This window comes from Euleptes europaea, chromosome 7 (assembly GCF_029931775.1).
Source record: "Euleptes europaea isolate rEulEur1 chromosome 7, rEulEur1.hap1, whole genome shotgun sequence".
NCBI classification, from domain to species: Eukaryota; Metazoa; Chordata; class Lepidosauria; order Squamata; family Sphaerodactylidae; genus Euleptes; species Euleptes europaea.
In genome coordinates, this window is record NC_079318.1 from 41,876,527 (window position 1) to 41,893,115 (window position 16,589).

Sequence of the window (16,589 nt, forward strand, 5' to 3'; positions counted from 1 at the left end):
GTAGTCTTGCTCTTTTCTCCCAAAAGTGGTTTCTGGGGTTCATGTCAACCAAGACCTGGTCTTCCAGAGAGCTGTCTTTATAGACAGACCTGTTTCCTTTAGGACAGACCCTGGCCCATTCTTAACCTTTATATTTAATAGTGACGTGTGACCCCAATCTGCCAGTACCAAAATCTGTGGGTTGGGACCACGCCGACCCTAAACAGATTCTTCTACCAACTTGAGTACTCCCCCAGGTTTGCAGAAAAATCTGAAAAATTAAAACATACATTTGGGGGGGGGTTAAATTCCCCTCTCATTTAAAAATTAGTGTTTGCGCATGCACAGCTAATGCTCTTACCTTTTGAACTGGCGGTGGCAGATGCTGGGAGCTGCTCCGGGCCCAATGGCTACCGCAATGGTGCCTGGGAGCAGCTCTGAGACCAGAGCAGCTCCTGGTGTTCTCCACCGGGGCAGCTGGGAGCAGAGCTTAAGGTGGGTAGAGGAGCCTGGAGCTGCAATTGGGGAGAGATGGACCCCCCAATGAGTCTTATGGGCCTTCCACTTGTGTTACTCAAACTCAGATCTAATCACATAATGACCAGTGTGTTTTAATTTGTTGATCAGCTTGGTGGCCCATGTGAGGGCAGAAAGGCAGGAAATAAATTTTGTTAAATAAATACATACAGCTCCAAGAAGCAAAGACACCATTTATGTGGTAACTGTGATACAGTGTTCCCTAGTCATAAACGTATACCCATGCTTCTGGTTCAGGTAAGGATATCCTTACCTTCCTACCTTACTTTCATAAAAATATACTAGCAGATGCCTAGAGAGGCATAAATTACACCATCTCTAATGTCAGCAGTCTGTTCTCTTAGAATCAGTACTCTCATTTCCATATATGGATAACGTGATGGTGGGGATACTGTTCAAAAGTCGCAGTTTGCATAGCTATGGATTGCTAGTCATTAGGCCTGAACTTCTCGTTTTATTTGGTTCTTGGAAGTCTGTTGTGGCAGAATCTGAGACTTCTAGACTCGTGCTATTAACACGATCAGCACTTTCCCCCTGTTTTACTGTTATAGATTAAAGCAGAATGACTTCATTGTTAATAATATGATAGGGAACATTATGTTGTTAGCAAACAAGTCTGAAAATGGTACACTCGCAGCAAATTTGGAACTGTCTAAAGACAACTTTTGTGGTTGCATTCTTTTCTCCTTTTTTTTGATGTGGTTCCCTGTGTCTCTTGTGCCAAGCAGGGTAATATATAAAAAGTGATAAATCTGAAGAAGAAAAAACATAAAAAGAACTATTTAGTAATAAAAGGAAGGCAAAAAGTAAGAAAACACATGTGGAGATCAAAAGCCCATACTACCTGCCTGTTTGTAAATCCGTGAGGAAGAGGGAGGAATGGAAAGAAGGATGTATTTTGTTGTCACTTGTACTTCAGGTTGCTATTTGGGTTTGAACTCTGTGAATGACAACTATCTCTTAATATTGATTATAGTTTAAAACAGCTACAATTTCAAAATAAGGCAGGACAAAGTACACTTTTAGAGAATATGAATGGAGTGTTGTGATACAAGAAATGTTTGTAGGTAATATGCCCTGCATTGGTAATAAATTGTATTGGGTTGTTTAACATTGGCCAATTGAATACAATTGAATAGTCAAACATCGTACATTAAATGACTGAACTGTTTCCTGTGTACGGACCCAGCATTGCTTAAAAAGGCAAGGCTGAGCAAGGATTCTGTGATGTGGTTCATGAACATTTGAATTCTCAATATTCCGATAGGTTGTTTTTTAGTATATGGAACATATCTGTAAAAGGTTGTTTTTTAGTATATGGAACATATCTGTAATTACGAACTGTCACAGAAGCAGGGGCCCCTGGAATGGGAGGAATCAGCAAGAGAGTCCATTCCCTGGGCTGCTGACTGCCCTGCCCCCATACATCCTTTTCTGCTTCCTTCCCCCTGACCCTGCTTAACCACTGGGCAGGTGGGGTTTTCACTGCCAGAAACCTGGATTTGGAGGATTTGCTTTACTGAAGGGGGTTATAGCCTCTTTTGCTTTGGGCCAGTTTTGCCTTCTCATGAAATCGGGCTTCTGCAACCAAGGCCTGGCTTAAAGGGGTTTTCAAGGAACATGCTACTGAGAACAGCTTAAGAACTTCCAAGTGCAGTTTTCACAAAGTTCTGTGGGACCCTAAATCAAAAATTCAAAAAGATAAAGCACAAGAAGACTGCGATGTCAAAACAGCGTTACTGAAAGTCTGGAAAAGATATAAAATGAGAATAAGTCCTTCTCCACCATCTTTAATGTCACCAATTGAAGCATATCACGATAATGTTAAACTAAAACCTGGTGTTCACTTTACCTACAATGACATGATAGAGCCTACGGGAGAAATCAAAGATATGACTAAACTTCAAGAAAAATTCCAAAAGTTGAATTGGCTAACCTTTTTACAACTGAGATCCAATTTGAAGAAAGACTGCTTATATCCACAACCATTCCGTGAACTCACCGAATTCGAGCAGTTAATATCTAAAAATGACTCACACATATTGGGAAAAATATACAAACTTCTTTTGAAATATGACACAGAAGAAGAACAAGTGAAAACAAACATGATAAAGTGGATGCAAAATTTCGGAGAAATGATTAATATGGACTTATGGGAAAAACTCTGCTCCTCCGAATTGAAATATACTGTTTCCCAAGAAGTGAAAGAAAATTGGTATAAGACTTTCTACAGATGGTACCTGACTCCCAATATGCTTTCCCAAATGACAAATCCAGGGAAAAAAGGTGCATGTTGGAAATGTCAAGAATCAGACGGTTCTTATTTTCATGTTTGGTGGACGTGTCCAAAATTACAACTATACTGGAAAAAAGTTCATCGTGAATTACAATTGATGTTAGATATGAAGTTTACATTTGATCCAAAATTTTACTTACTCAGTATAATACCGCCAAATTTACCTCAAAAATTGCATGACGTTTTTAAATATGCTACAACAGCTGCTAGAATAATCTTAGCAAGAACATGGAAACAACCTCACACACCCGATATTGACGATTGGAAAGAAAAACTACTGGAATATGCAGCAATGGCTAAAATGACTGACGATTTAAATCCTAAACTTAGTGAATCTCCTGAGCAATTTCAGGAAAAGTGGTTTTCTTTCTATACATATATGAATTCCAACTAATATAAACAATATATGCTAAAATACCGTAATACCTTGTTGTATACTCTTTACTTTAAACAATCGCTAAACAAGAATAAGAATTTTTAATATATAAATGATTACTATGAAGTAAGAATAACAAACTAAAAGCATTTTGTAACCTTATTTTACTCAGAAAGCATTTTATAATACTGTACTGTTTTTACAATATCAACATTTGCCCCTCTCCCTTTTTCCTTTCCTGTATCCCTTAATTTTTTAAAAAAGAAAATAATAAAAAAAAAAAAAGATATGTGGGTCCCCGGTTGCGAAGGGCTTTAAAGGACATAACCAGTCTGAAAGAGACTGGCAGCCAATGTAGCTGTTAGCAATGTAAGTTCCCAACGGCTAGCCCCTGACTATAGTCAGGCTGCCGCATTCCGGACCAGATATAGTTTCTGCCATCAAGGGCAGCCCCACATAGAGCATGTTGCAGCAATCCCAACTGTGAGGTTAAAGAAGCATGAATCAGCATGGCCTGATTGGCTGAGTCTAGGCAAGGAGAGAGCTGGCAAATCAGATGCAGCTGACAGAAGGCACTCCTGGCCACCATGCCAACCTGCTTTTCAAACAGCAAGGCAGGGTCCATGATCACCCTCAAATGCAAAACCTGCTCTGAAAAAGCCAACGTCACTCCATCTAGGATGGGTGGACTCAGTCCCTCTAGAATATCAGTCTTCCCAACCAGCATTAACCTCTGCCCTGTCTGGATTCAGCTTCAGTTTGCTCTGCCCTAGCCGCCTGACAAGAACCCCACTGAGGAAAGGAATGGTATTCTTGAAGTAAGTAAGTAAGTAAATACCTGGTTCCTACCTGATGATTTAAATGCTTGTTTAATAACTCCACTCTTGTATTCTGATATCCCTCCTCTGCCATTCCCTTCAATTCCCCTTCCTTTGTATGTCTGGTCTTTTAGAGCCAGCGCAGATATTATTCAAATAAGTTTACCTGCACAACAACTACTCTTGCATAATCACAGAAAAGAAGCAGTCTTCTGGAAATCTCTCCTTTGGTTACACTGCTCCCATGAGCAGATTCCTCATTTGAATTCTATCAGTAAGCTAGGTCTTATCAGTAAGTTACCATCTGCATTAGGTCTTTGACTCTAAGCCTAAGGGCAGGGCCTGTGTTTTTTTTTAATGTACGCCTCCTAGTTGCTGTAGGCACTTGAGAAATAATAATTAAAAAAATAGGAGCTACACTCCACTGTGCTGCAAAAGACACATTGTGGGAATGATAATAACAAATTCATATTTTATTTCACTTATTTTGATCTTATCTGCTGGGCGTTTTGTTGCTTTGATTACATTTTGTACTTTATCATATGTTGTGCTTTTAATTTGTTATTGTTGTCAGCTGTGTTGAGAACACTCTTGAAAAGTGGGGTATAATTTTTTTGAACAAAATAAACTGCTAAGCAGAGTTACTCCAGTCTAAGCCAATTGAAATCAGTGCTCTTACAGTGCATTCCTGAGAGGCTTTGGAGGCAATGCAGCTGCGCTGCCTCCAAAGGAGGTTTCTGTCCCGCCAAAACCTCCTCCCAGCATCAAACATTCGTGCAACCCTCATATCTCGCCAAAAATTGGGGGCACTCCCAGCCCGAAAGGGCTTTGGAGGCCCCCTAAAGGCGGCTCCTCCCCCAGGCCGGTGCTGGAATGCCCCGGGGATGCCTCCCGGGACATTGGTGCGGCCTTTGACAGTGATCGGACACCGCCAGAAGGCCCCATCGGCGTCCTGGAGTGGCGCTGCCATGGCAGCGCCCCGCAACCAGTGTCCGGACCTTCCCACTGGCATTAGTTGCCTGGGCGCCAGCGTGGGGGGTCCAGACGCTGGCGCGGGGGGTCCGGACGCTGGTGCGACACCTTCCTGACCTAAGGGCTTTTGCCCTTAGATCTCAGGAATGCGCTGTTAGACTGGAGGAACTCTGCACTGGATCGCACTTAAAAGGTGCTTCCTCTGGTTTTGAAAACCACGGCTCTGAACAGTTTCTAAACTTAGTTATTCCTGTTGGAGAAGAAGAAAGGAAGGGGATATTTTGCATGGGTAAAATCATGTAGTGTTTCATTTATTCTCTGTATGTTTGCCTATATGTGGCTCCTCTGCTCATGTAACAGGCAAATTTAAATTAGTAATATAGTTTGTAGGCTAAAAGGTCTTCACAATTTTGTAAAGGTTTTGACCAAAAGAAGTAACTAATGCTCCACTCCTTGGATAAGATAGAGAGGGGAGGAGCTGGTGTTCCGTGGGCATTCAGTTATCCTCTTCACTCCTGCTCCCTTCTTTATCTTCTGGAATGAAGGTTATTAGAATGGCTGTGCTCCTCACCTAGGACTGTGATAGCAAGGAGCAGGAAGCCTTTATTGTGAATGGATTCTATGGTGGGAAAAGCTCCAAGAGGAATTTAAATTAAAGGTTCGTGGTCTCCATGCATCATACTGATGGGTTTTCCATCTGCCTAGAGCTGCAATTTGGAAACTTCTAAAGCTAGTCGCCCCATCCTGTTCAGTTTTCTTTCATCTACCACAGCATGGAACCAACGTCTCCTACTGTCTCTTTCTGCAACCACACCATCTATGTTGAAGACTATTGTAATTCCTTGTGTTCCTTAGTCAGGACAAGATGTTGACCAGTTGAGTCCCTAACCTATAAAGGTGCACAGATGTCAAGCTCCTTGGTTCCTATGAAAAAGAAAACTACAGAGAAACACAACCCAAAAACGATTGACTAGCTTCATCCTTTTAAGTCTGCCTGTTTCTGAGAATATAGCCATGCAGGTTTTGCCTGTTCCAACTCTGATACCATCTACTTCAGGACGAGGTTGTACCTGCTCATTGAAGACATTGTTCCAGCTTCAAGTCTAGTGTTGGTTCCAGAGATTCAAGTGGTGGGCTCATTCTCCCAGGGCAGATAAAGGATTCACCTACCATCCCTCCACAGCTTTGTGAAATGGATCTTTCTCCTCCATGATCTCTCTGGATTAGGTCACCATCTCATTCATGGCACCAGAATTCTCTGAGATGCTGCTCTCAAAACCATAAGTGTGAGCAAAAACTACAGGATTTTTTTGTTTGGCCTCATTTCTCCTCATTTTTCCTTGCTACTTGGCCTATTACTTGTAAGAAAAGGAATGTGCTGACAGGAATTGGTACCAGCATAGTTCATATCACCACCATACTCAACTAGTTCTTGTTTCTTGAAAACGAGCACTGAGTGTCTGCCCCTTCAGCTACCATATACTGTCCTTGACTGTCAACCATGGCAATTAGATTGGACCATTCTGACTCTGGTACCAATGACAATAAAAGTTACCTACTCTCCAGCCACCACTGGCAACCGTACCAATGGTTTTGTCTGCAGCAGTCAAAGCAGTTGAGCACATTCCTGCAAAACTAAGACCTCATGATTCAACTCCCCTTCTGTCTCAGTGGGATATGTTGGTTTCATCCTCATGCACTTAGGAAGGAGAGCGTGAATGATGCCTCAAATTCCACTGATATGAACAAGGTTTCCAGTTTCTCATCTAGCTAACAGTTCTGTGATCCTTCAGCTGTTACTCTATTGGAGGATATATGTATGCATTCCAAGCAGCTAATCTGTATGGCTACTTCATTGAGTCTGCAGATACAGCATTGGTTACCGTCTGACCAAGATCTGGTATTTGGCTTTGTGGATGCTACCTCTCAAGCCTCAATTGGTCTTCCAGTGTTCCTGGCTCTTCTGAAACTAGTAAAAGAATCCTGGTCAAAACTAGCTTTTACATCTTGTACAGAATCTCTATAGGGTACAAGAGGCTGTGATTTCCACTTTGCACACCCTCCACCCAACACAGTTGTAATTGAGGCCTCTCCAGGGAAAAAGGAAAACAGACTCCCCACTGTGCCCCCACAGACAGGGAGAGCCGGAAACTTGCAGTGATAAGCAGGAAGTGTTACTCTTCTGCTAGCTTGTCTTTGAAGATTGTGAACTGTTTGGCCCATATGTCCTGTAACCATTACTACTTGTGAGAGAAAATCTCCCCAGCTCTGGAAGACCAAAATCTGGATGGCCACAATCTTTAAAAGACTGAGAGTCACAAAGCAGCAAGTTATAACCTCACACCATGTTGCCAAATTTGGCTACAAAACGCAATGAATATGGCATTAGCAATCAGAAACTATGCCGGGCTTCGGTCTACCACTCTTGAGACAAGGGCTAGGATTGAGAATTTACCCTTTTGAGGGAGAAAGGCTTTTAGCACTAAGAAGTTCCAGAGGGTGACACCAGCATCCAGTTTTACAGTACCAGTGTGGTTTGTTTCTACTGATCTCAGAGATACCTTCTTTCATATCTGCATCTTTCCACAGAATTGCAAATTTCTTAGATTCGTTGTGGGAGATTCCCACTTCCAGTGTTCGTTGCCCTTCAACCTTTCTGCCATCCGGAGGGTCTTGATGAAGTGCATGGCAGTCATTGCTGCAGATCTTTGGCATCCTCTCTAACACATTTCTAATGGCAGCCTATCTGTAAACTCCACAGATAATCAATAATTAAAGCATTTTAACATGTTTTGGGGGTAGTTGTGGAGTCATTAGATTCCTTCTGTTTGCAATTTTGCAACTAAGCAGTGTGTATGCAAAAAAACATTCCATCATCATATTCTCTTTTTGTTTTCTCTTTGCTCTGTGAAATCAGTTTCGTGAAATGAATTGAAGTGGTAACTGTGACGTACAGGCCTTTTTTGATCTCATCCCTCCTAGGGACTTGCCCTTTTATTTGTCAAGATTTGAAAAGTACAGTGAATACTGGGAAAAATAACCACAAATATGTGTATCTTGAGCAGTCAGCAAATAAAACATTGGAAAGTAATTTATATGAAGTTCCTTTTTCTCGGAGACACAAAATGGCTAGTATTTGTTTTACAGATCCCAACATTGGGAAGGGGGGGAATTGAATGACACTGTAGAACAGTCAAAAAGCTGAGAAATGTGGTCATGTATATGTTGTTCTAGCCTATCCAGAGAATTATTAGCATCCTTTAGAGAATATTTTCACTGAGGTCTTCTTTGGAACATTTACAAGGATGGTTCATTTTGAGGAAAGCATACCTCGGGCACTTAGTGAGATAATGGAAATCAAAGGACTGTATTTTCACTGAGCTCTTGCCTCCAAGCTACATAATAAACTTCAGGCTACAGTTGTCCTTTGATGAACCTGCAAGATATGTCCCAGAAAGAATACAATTTGCTGTTTGCTTTACTAGACATCTGGCAACAGTTTCCATTTGGAATCAGCAATGTAGGAGGTCCTGAAACGTACACACTAGAAACAATGCACCCTGACCCGGATGGCCCAGGCTAGCCCAGTCTCATCAGATCTCAGAAGCTGGGTCGGCCCTGATTAGTATTCAGATGGGAGACCACCAAAGAAGTCCAGGGTTGCTACACAGAGACAGGCGATGGCAAACAACATCTGAATAAGAAGCAACTCTCACTTTTTTTGTTTTCTCCTTATATTAATTTATTTTATTGTGTTGATAAGTGAAAACTGGTGGAAGGAACATCAACAATTTGATATAGCAAACATTAACAATTTGATGAACATCAACGATTTGAGATACGCAGATGGCACCACATTACTGGCAGGAAATAGTGAAGAGTTGAAAAAACAGCTGATGACAGTTTAAACAGTAAGTGACAAAGCAGGATTACAGCTGAACATCAAGAAGACAAAAGTAACTTCTGGGGAATTATACAACTGTAAAGTTGACAATGAAGAAACTGAAATTGTTCAAGATTTTCTGTTTCTTGGGTCCATCATCAACCAAAAGGGAGACTTCAACCAAGAAAACAAATCCTGCTTTGGCACTTTCAGCCATAACCATCAGTAGAATTTCAGGTCTTCACTGTTTTCTGCTAGTAATATGGTGTCATCTACGTATCTCAAATTGTTAATGTTTCTTCCACCAATTTTTACCCCACCTTCATCTATATCTAATCCCAGTTTCCTTACAATATATTGTACATATAGATTGAGGACATAGGAAGATAAAAGACATCCTTGACTGACACTTTGCCACTTGGAAACCATTCTGTTTCTCCATATTCTGTCCTAACAGTAACCTATTGTCTGGCGTTCAGGTTGCCCATCAAAAGAATCAGATGTTGTAGAACACCCATTTTAACCAACCATACAACCAACCATAGCTTTTCATGATCTACATCAGGGGTACCCAATTTGGTGCCCATTGGCATCATGGCGCCCACCAAGAACTTTAAGAAAGTGGGCTGGATCAGGTGGGACTTTTGTCCAGCAAGGCTTCTGAACGGCCAATTCAGATTTGATTGGCGCTGCAATTTTTTAAAAAAATATTGAAAGCAGCTGTCCCCACAGCACAAGGCTCTTTCCTGTCTGACTGAAGGTAAGCTGCAGCAGCAATTGGCTCCGACTCTTATAGTAGCCACTTTGTGGCAATGCCAACCATGCTGTTTCAGAACTCCAAATGTGCCCATCAGGCTGAAAAAGGTTGGGGACCTCGGATCCACACAGTCAAAGCTTTGCTGTAATATATAAGACGCATGTTGGTTTTCTTTTGAAATTCTCATATGCTCCAGTAATCAGCATAAATTAGCAATATGATTTTGAGTGCTTCTTCCTTTTCTGAATCCAGCTAGAACGCCTGGCATTTCTCATTCTCTATATGGTAACAGTCTTTGTTGTAAGGTTTTTAGCATCACTTTACTTGTGTGAGAAATCAATGCAATGGTCCAGTAGTTGCTGCTGTATTTGTTGTCTCCTTTTTTCAGAACTGGAACGTAAACTGGGCGCTTCCAGTCTATGGGCCATTATTTTGTTTTTCATATTTGTTGGCATATTCTTGTTAAGATTTTGTTGGACTACATTTCTGTAATTTGGAATCACTTTGTTGATATCTCATCGACTCCTGGTCACTTTCCAAAATTGCAGGTTCTTCTTCAAAACAATCTCCTTTGAAGGGATTGGTCATCCTCTAATCTCTTCTGTATAAGTTCTTCAGTGTACTGTTCTAATCTTTTCTTTATTTTGTACTGGTCAGTTAATGTATTTCCATGTTGCTCTTCCAGCATGCCTAACCATGCTTTAAATTTCTCTTTGATTTCTTGGATCTTGTGGGACATATTTCTTGCTCTTCAATATTTATTGTTTTCTTCCATTTCTTTACACTGCTTATTGTAATAGTTCTCTTTGCCTCTACATGCCAGTCTCTGAAATGCTGCATTTAGACTCTGAGAATTTGTCACCTTTTCTTGTCTACTTTTGCTTCTTGTCCTTTAGCTTTTAATCTGTTTTGGCTACAGGAATAGTCTTTGTTCATTCTTCCTTGATAATATTGGTGGTTTCAGTCCATAGTTCTTCTGGTTCACATTCACTTGAACTTAGTAATGCAAATCTGTTCTTTACATGGTCTTTAAAGTCTTCACAATTTAGTTTTAATTATATTTTGGTACTATGAATGTTTTGGTGTGTTTTTTTCAACACACCAAAAATATCTAATTTTCAATATTAACAATTCATGGTCTGTACCACAATCAGCTCCTGGTGTTGTTTTGGCAGAGACAATAGAGCTTCTCCATCTTCTCCTTCCAATTATGAACACACATATACAGGGGTATTATAATACTGGCCATTTTATTTTCAGTTCCTTTCTTAATCATAGAATCATAGAGTTGGAAGGGACCACCAGGGTCATCTAGTCCAACCCCCTGCACAATGCAGGAAATGCCAAACTATCTCCCCACACACACACCCCAGTGACCCATACTTCATGCCCAGAAGATGGCCAAGGTGCCCTCCCTCTCATAATAATCCCTGCCATAATAGTTCTTTTTCAGCGTGTAGTGGTTAAAAGTGGTGGTTTGAAGCAGTGGATTCTGATCTGGAGTGCCGGGTTTGATTCCTCACTCCTCCACATGAGCGGCAGAGGCTAATCTGGTGAACTGGATTTGTTTCCCCACTCCTACACATGAAGCCAGCTGGATGACCTTGGGCTGGTCACACACACCCAGCCCCACCTACCTCACAGGGTGTCTTCTTTTTATTCCTCTTCCTCTTCTTCCTCTTCCACTGCTGCAGAACACTGGGCTGACATTTTCATTGAGCTATTCACTACGACCTGCACATCCCTTTCCCTCTCAATCTCAGCAAGTTCAAATACCATTTGCATGCACTTAAGTTGGGATTTTTTGTTCCACTGTGCATCACCTTACACTTACCTACGTTGATTTGCCAAAATTATTAAAACTACTTTTAATAGAATACATATTCTATTAGAATATTCTATTTTAGTAGAATACATATTCATTTGTGTTCTAGCAGCTAGAGCTGAGGAAAGGTTACCATGTGCCATTCATTGCCTCTGCTAAGACCTTATCAGCATTTGTACTTTTTGCAATCTAATCTTGTTGTTTCCCTGTTAATGTTTCTTTTTCCTCTCTAGAGTTCCATGTAAAGAACAGATTCTTGCAGATATTTTTATCCTGCATTATAAGTAGTGAAGAAACTTTCTCTTCAGCACATGAGAAATTGTTCAGCTCTTAGTTGTTAAATGTTAAACTTACAAAACATGTTTTGTTTGTTTCAAAGTACATTATATTTTGTAAACTTTAAAATTCCATATAGCTTCTTCATTGTCAAACAATGGCTTTTATCTCAATGTCTCAAGGGGAGCTTGCTTGACCTTTGCACACTTAATTTATTGTATTCTTGAGTAATTCTAGTGTCATTGGGAAATACCTGGAGAGCTTTGGGGTGGATCCTAAGGAGGGTGAGGTTTGGGAAGGGGAGGGTCTTCAATTGGCTATAATGCCATAGAGTCCACCCTCCAAAGTGGCCATTTTCTCCAAGAGAATCAAGCCTGATAGGTGTAGAGAGCCAGCGTGGTATAGTGATTAAGAGCGGTGGTTTGGAGCGGTGGAGAGATAGCTAGTTGCCAAAAGTCAATAAGATGTCACTGAGCATGGCCTTGAAACACATGAAGCTGCCTTGTACTGAATCAGACCTTTAGTCCATCAAAGTCAGAATAGTCTACTCAGACCGGCAGCACCTCTCCAGGGTCTCAGGCAGAGGTCTTTCACATTACCCACTGCCTGGTCCCTTTAACTGGAGATGCTGGGGATTCAACTTGGGACCTTCTGCATGCCAAGCAGATGCTCTGCCACTGAGCCACAGCCCCTCCTGTAATTCTCCCACATCTAAACCCAGCCTTGCAACCATAACTCCACAGTATAACACACACTAACGTAATGCTAGTATATATTTACTGTTAAATGCATGGTGGAATAATAATGTAGTATGAAATATACATTATATTGATGCATTCAAAATCCCACTTTTGTATTTTGTTTGGGAGGTTTAATATTTAGTAAGTCATTTCATTTTTTAAAAGGATGAAATATTAGCATGACGTTATCCAATGACTCCATTACCATTTTTTTCCAGTGCTCTTGGAGGATCTTCTGCTCTGCACATCCCTGCTTTTCCAGGTGGAGGCTGTCTCATTGATTATGTGCCCCAAGTGTGCCAACTGTTAACCAACAAGGTAGTTACTTTTTTTTCATTTTGAGTGGTATCATAAAGGTGTTATTAAGATGAAGACCAGAATTCAAAAAGCTGATCAATTAATTTCATGATCCAAGACAAATGTTGGCTTGTGTTGAGTAAAACATCCTATGCTGCAAGGCAAAGTGCTTTTTTCTTTACATTGCAATCTTAAACAGACTAACAACCTTTTACTTCAATTGAAGTCAGTGTGCTTAGGAGGGGGTAAGTCTGCTTAGGACTGCATTGCTAAAACAACTTATTGTGCAACATGGGGACCTTCTTTTTACAACAGAAAATGTAAAATTCCCATGGAATACACTTGAGCCTTTGGGCATGGCTAAAGTAGCTTATTCAATTGCAGCCAGAATACTTTATTTTCCTACTGGCTAGTAACACATGAAAAGCACGATAAGCTATTCTGATGGAAGCTACCAATAGCAATTTTTGGAACTGGGCATTGGAGGGACTTTCTCCTAGTTTAAAAAATACAATGGTGCTAAAATATCAAGCCACATGACGATGCCAGTACTGGACAAATGTATTTAAACCTTTGGTATAACAAGGTAGATATACCATATCTAGAATTTACGTGGAGAGCCATGATTAAGAGCAGCAGACTAATCTGGAGAACCGGGTTTCTTTCCCCCCACTCCTCCACATGATGCCTGCTGGGTGACCTTGGGTCAGTCACAGTTCTCTCAGAACTCTCTCAGCCCATGCAGAGGCAGGCAATGGCAAACCACCTCTGAACGTCTCTTGCCTTGAAAACCCTACAGGGTTGCCATAAATCAGTTTGGACTTGACTGCACACACACACACACACACACACACACACACACAGAGTTTACATAGTAGTTACTGCATATTCTAAGTGCTATTAAACTTGAAGGAAAAGGTATACTCCTTTGGGTTTTTTCTATTCAAGCAAATCTAAAACAAGTGAATCATTTTCTTTAATGGGAAAAAATCTGACTTTTGTCATTATTACAATGTTATATGATCCATCAATTGTAACGAGAGAACCTAAAGATACAGTGTTTATGAAGTTCCTTAGAAGATTTGCACTGAGGCCAGAATTCAAAAGTCCCGTGTACAGAAGGAAGGTTATCAGTCTTACCTTCTGGAGGTAGTCCATTGTGCCTAACAGAATGCCACTCAGATGGGCCCACTTAACCTTGGAGCAGTCGAGGGAGGGGATTTCCAGAAGGGGCAGCATAAATGATGGCCTTCTGGATTCCAGCCTTCATAGCATTAAAACCCCTTAATAGTCCAAATTTTCCCTTTATTCTAATGTAAATTTTTGTTTTGTTTCAAATAAATATATAAATTACTTTTATAAAACATTATTTCAAATCTATTTCTAAAATTATGCTGGAATTACTCTTTAAAGTTATTTTTGTGGTGGCCCACAAGTTGAAGTTGCTTTTTAAAAATATTGATGAACACACATGAAGCTGCCTTACACTGAATCAGACTCTTGCTCCATCAAAGTCAGTATTATCTACTCAGACTGGCAGTGGCTCTCCAGGGTCTCAGGCAGGGGTCTTTCACATCACCTATTTACCTAGTCTTTTTAACTGGAGATGCCAGGGATTGAACCTGGGACCTTCTGTATGCCAAGCAGATGCTCTACCACTGAGCCACAGCCCCTCCCCTTCAAGAATACAAAGCTGTATTTTTTTTAAAAAAAACTTGCTTAAGCAAGCTTATCATCTGTGTTTTTTCTATTCCCAGAGTAATATTTTAGATCCCACATAAAGCGTTAAAAATAGGCATTTCTTCATAAACTGAAACAAGTCCAATTTTATAAATAGAATTATTTTATTTCAAGAGGGTGTAACATAGCTCTTAGCACTGATTGTATCATGGTTATTTCAAGTCATTTAGTGCAACTGTTTGCCAAACAAGGTAATCCAACATTAACACAGCCAATACAAACAATGTGAATAATTTATTTTTCTTTCAGTCATTGTGAGGCTGTGGAAAGTAAGCTGCTGTTCTGTTAAGTTAATGGGACTTTTTGTGAGGAGCAACGTGGTGCAGAACATTAGTAGCAGCTTAACATCTCCAACGCTGCAGTAACGTCATCTTTTGAGACATTGTGCTGGCGTCGCAGTTAGCATTGTCTAGCCTAAGCACTCATGGATTGGCATAGTATGTCTCAGGGTTGTGCAATAGGTATCTCATTGCCTTTTTCATAACAAAAACTAAACAGGTTGGAAATCTATGATTCCTTATGCAACTTCACTTGGATGGATATTCTTCAATATCTAACTTCCACCTTTCAAAGATATTACATTCCGAAGTGCTACATATTGATCTGTTGCAAAGAGACGGAGCCCCTTAAAGATAAATAAATGGATTCCTTGTGTTTAGAATACCAAACATGGATGGAAGGATTTCCATGTGCAGAGCATGACTTCCTTGCCTCTTGCTGTAACCCCAGATCTCCCTGAAATGCTGCTTCTGGGGGTTCTTTCGTGGTGCATTTTGAGCTACAGCAAGAGGCAAGAAAGTCAGTCATGGATCTTTCCATCTGCGGAAACTCTCCAGTAGATACAACCTGTGTTCTACAACCTGTATATGTGCGTGTTTAATCTACAGATCCTAGCTGGTAATTTGTGTCTAAAACGGGTATTCCAGAATACTCAAAGAAAGAAAACCTGTATAAATATAGAGCACCTTAACCGCTGGATTGGATACTACCAGTCTGTTCCATTGATGCTGGCATGTACCTCAGCACACAGAACTCTTCTGATGTTGCAGAAGGCTTTTCTGCCAGTGGAGAGAGAATCTTAGACCCACTCCTTGCACCAGGGGGGCACACCGTAAGAACAGACTGGCGGAATCCAACCCAGTATTGTTAATACAGGGTAAACAGGGTTTCTAAGTTACATCCAAAAATCAGCTTTAAGCTTCTTTTTTCCCACCATGTATTCATTTGTTTCTTCTTTTCTTTCTGTAACAGGTACAGTATGTTATTCAGGGTTACCATAAAAGAAGAGAGTATATTGCAGCATTTCTTAGTCACTTTGGAACGTAAGTCTTCTTTCATCCCTTTTTAATGGAATATAACTAAAAACATTTTTAATTGACTAGGTGGCTTTCCTGCAGTGTAATCCAAGCTATATTTATTCCAAGTAAATCTTGCTGATTTCAGTGGGACTTATTCTAAATATATATGATTAGGATTGCCGCTCTGGTCAGCAGCTTAAGGAAATTACGCTTGTCCTTTGTAAAGTTTGCTACAGAAGCATACAGTCAGTAGTGTTGCTGTTAGCATCCACAGGAAAATCTGGCTGGAGTTCAGCTTGGAGAACACCATTTTCATTATGCATCAGTTCTGGCTGATTCATTCAGTTCCTTTAGTTCCCTCAAAGGAATCTAAAATAATATATTCCTTTATTAAATAATTACATTAAAAAGTGTACAAGCAGGGGTTAAGAAAAGGCAATATATGAATGAATTCCCCCCTCCAACAATATCTATTTAATAGGTACACATTGTTTTGATTGCTGGTATGCTCTGATTTTGTACCTAATACACTGGCTTTCCTGCTAAGAAGCTGTTCGTTTTTCATTAACACAGTACTATCTAACTTGAGAATAAGATGTGTTAACATAGCTAGCCAGAATTGTATTTTTATTTGCAAAAAAGTGTAGCTTGTTTAAAGCAAGATGTGTTATGATACTAAAATGTATAGATATACTTCCAAGTGAAGTGGAATTAGTGACAAAATCTATCACGTTTTTATCTCACTTTTCTCCTGGGGAGCTCTAACAGTGCATTCTGGAGGAGAGTAACCCCAAT

At 40.4% G+C, this 16,589-nt stretch overlaps 1 protein-coding gene across 2 annotated transcripts in view; it reads left to right on the forward strand.

Moving 5' to 3' along the window:
• The window catches only part of BABAM2 (BRISC and BRCA1 A complex member 2), a 172,440-nt gene that overhangs the window by 96,803 nt on the left and 59,048 nt on the right, over nt 1–16,589 (forward strand). For both annotated transcript variants that reach the window (XM_056852586.1, XM_056852585.1), the window contains exons 7-8: nt 12,678–12,777; nt 15,748–15,818. In XM_056852586.1, the coding sequence (XP_056708564.1) occupies nt 12,678–12,777; nt 15,748–15,818 (171 nt within the window). The remainder of the gene's footprint in view (nt 1–12,677; nt 12,778–15,747; nt 15,819–16,589) is intronic.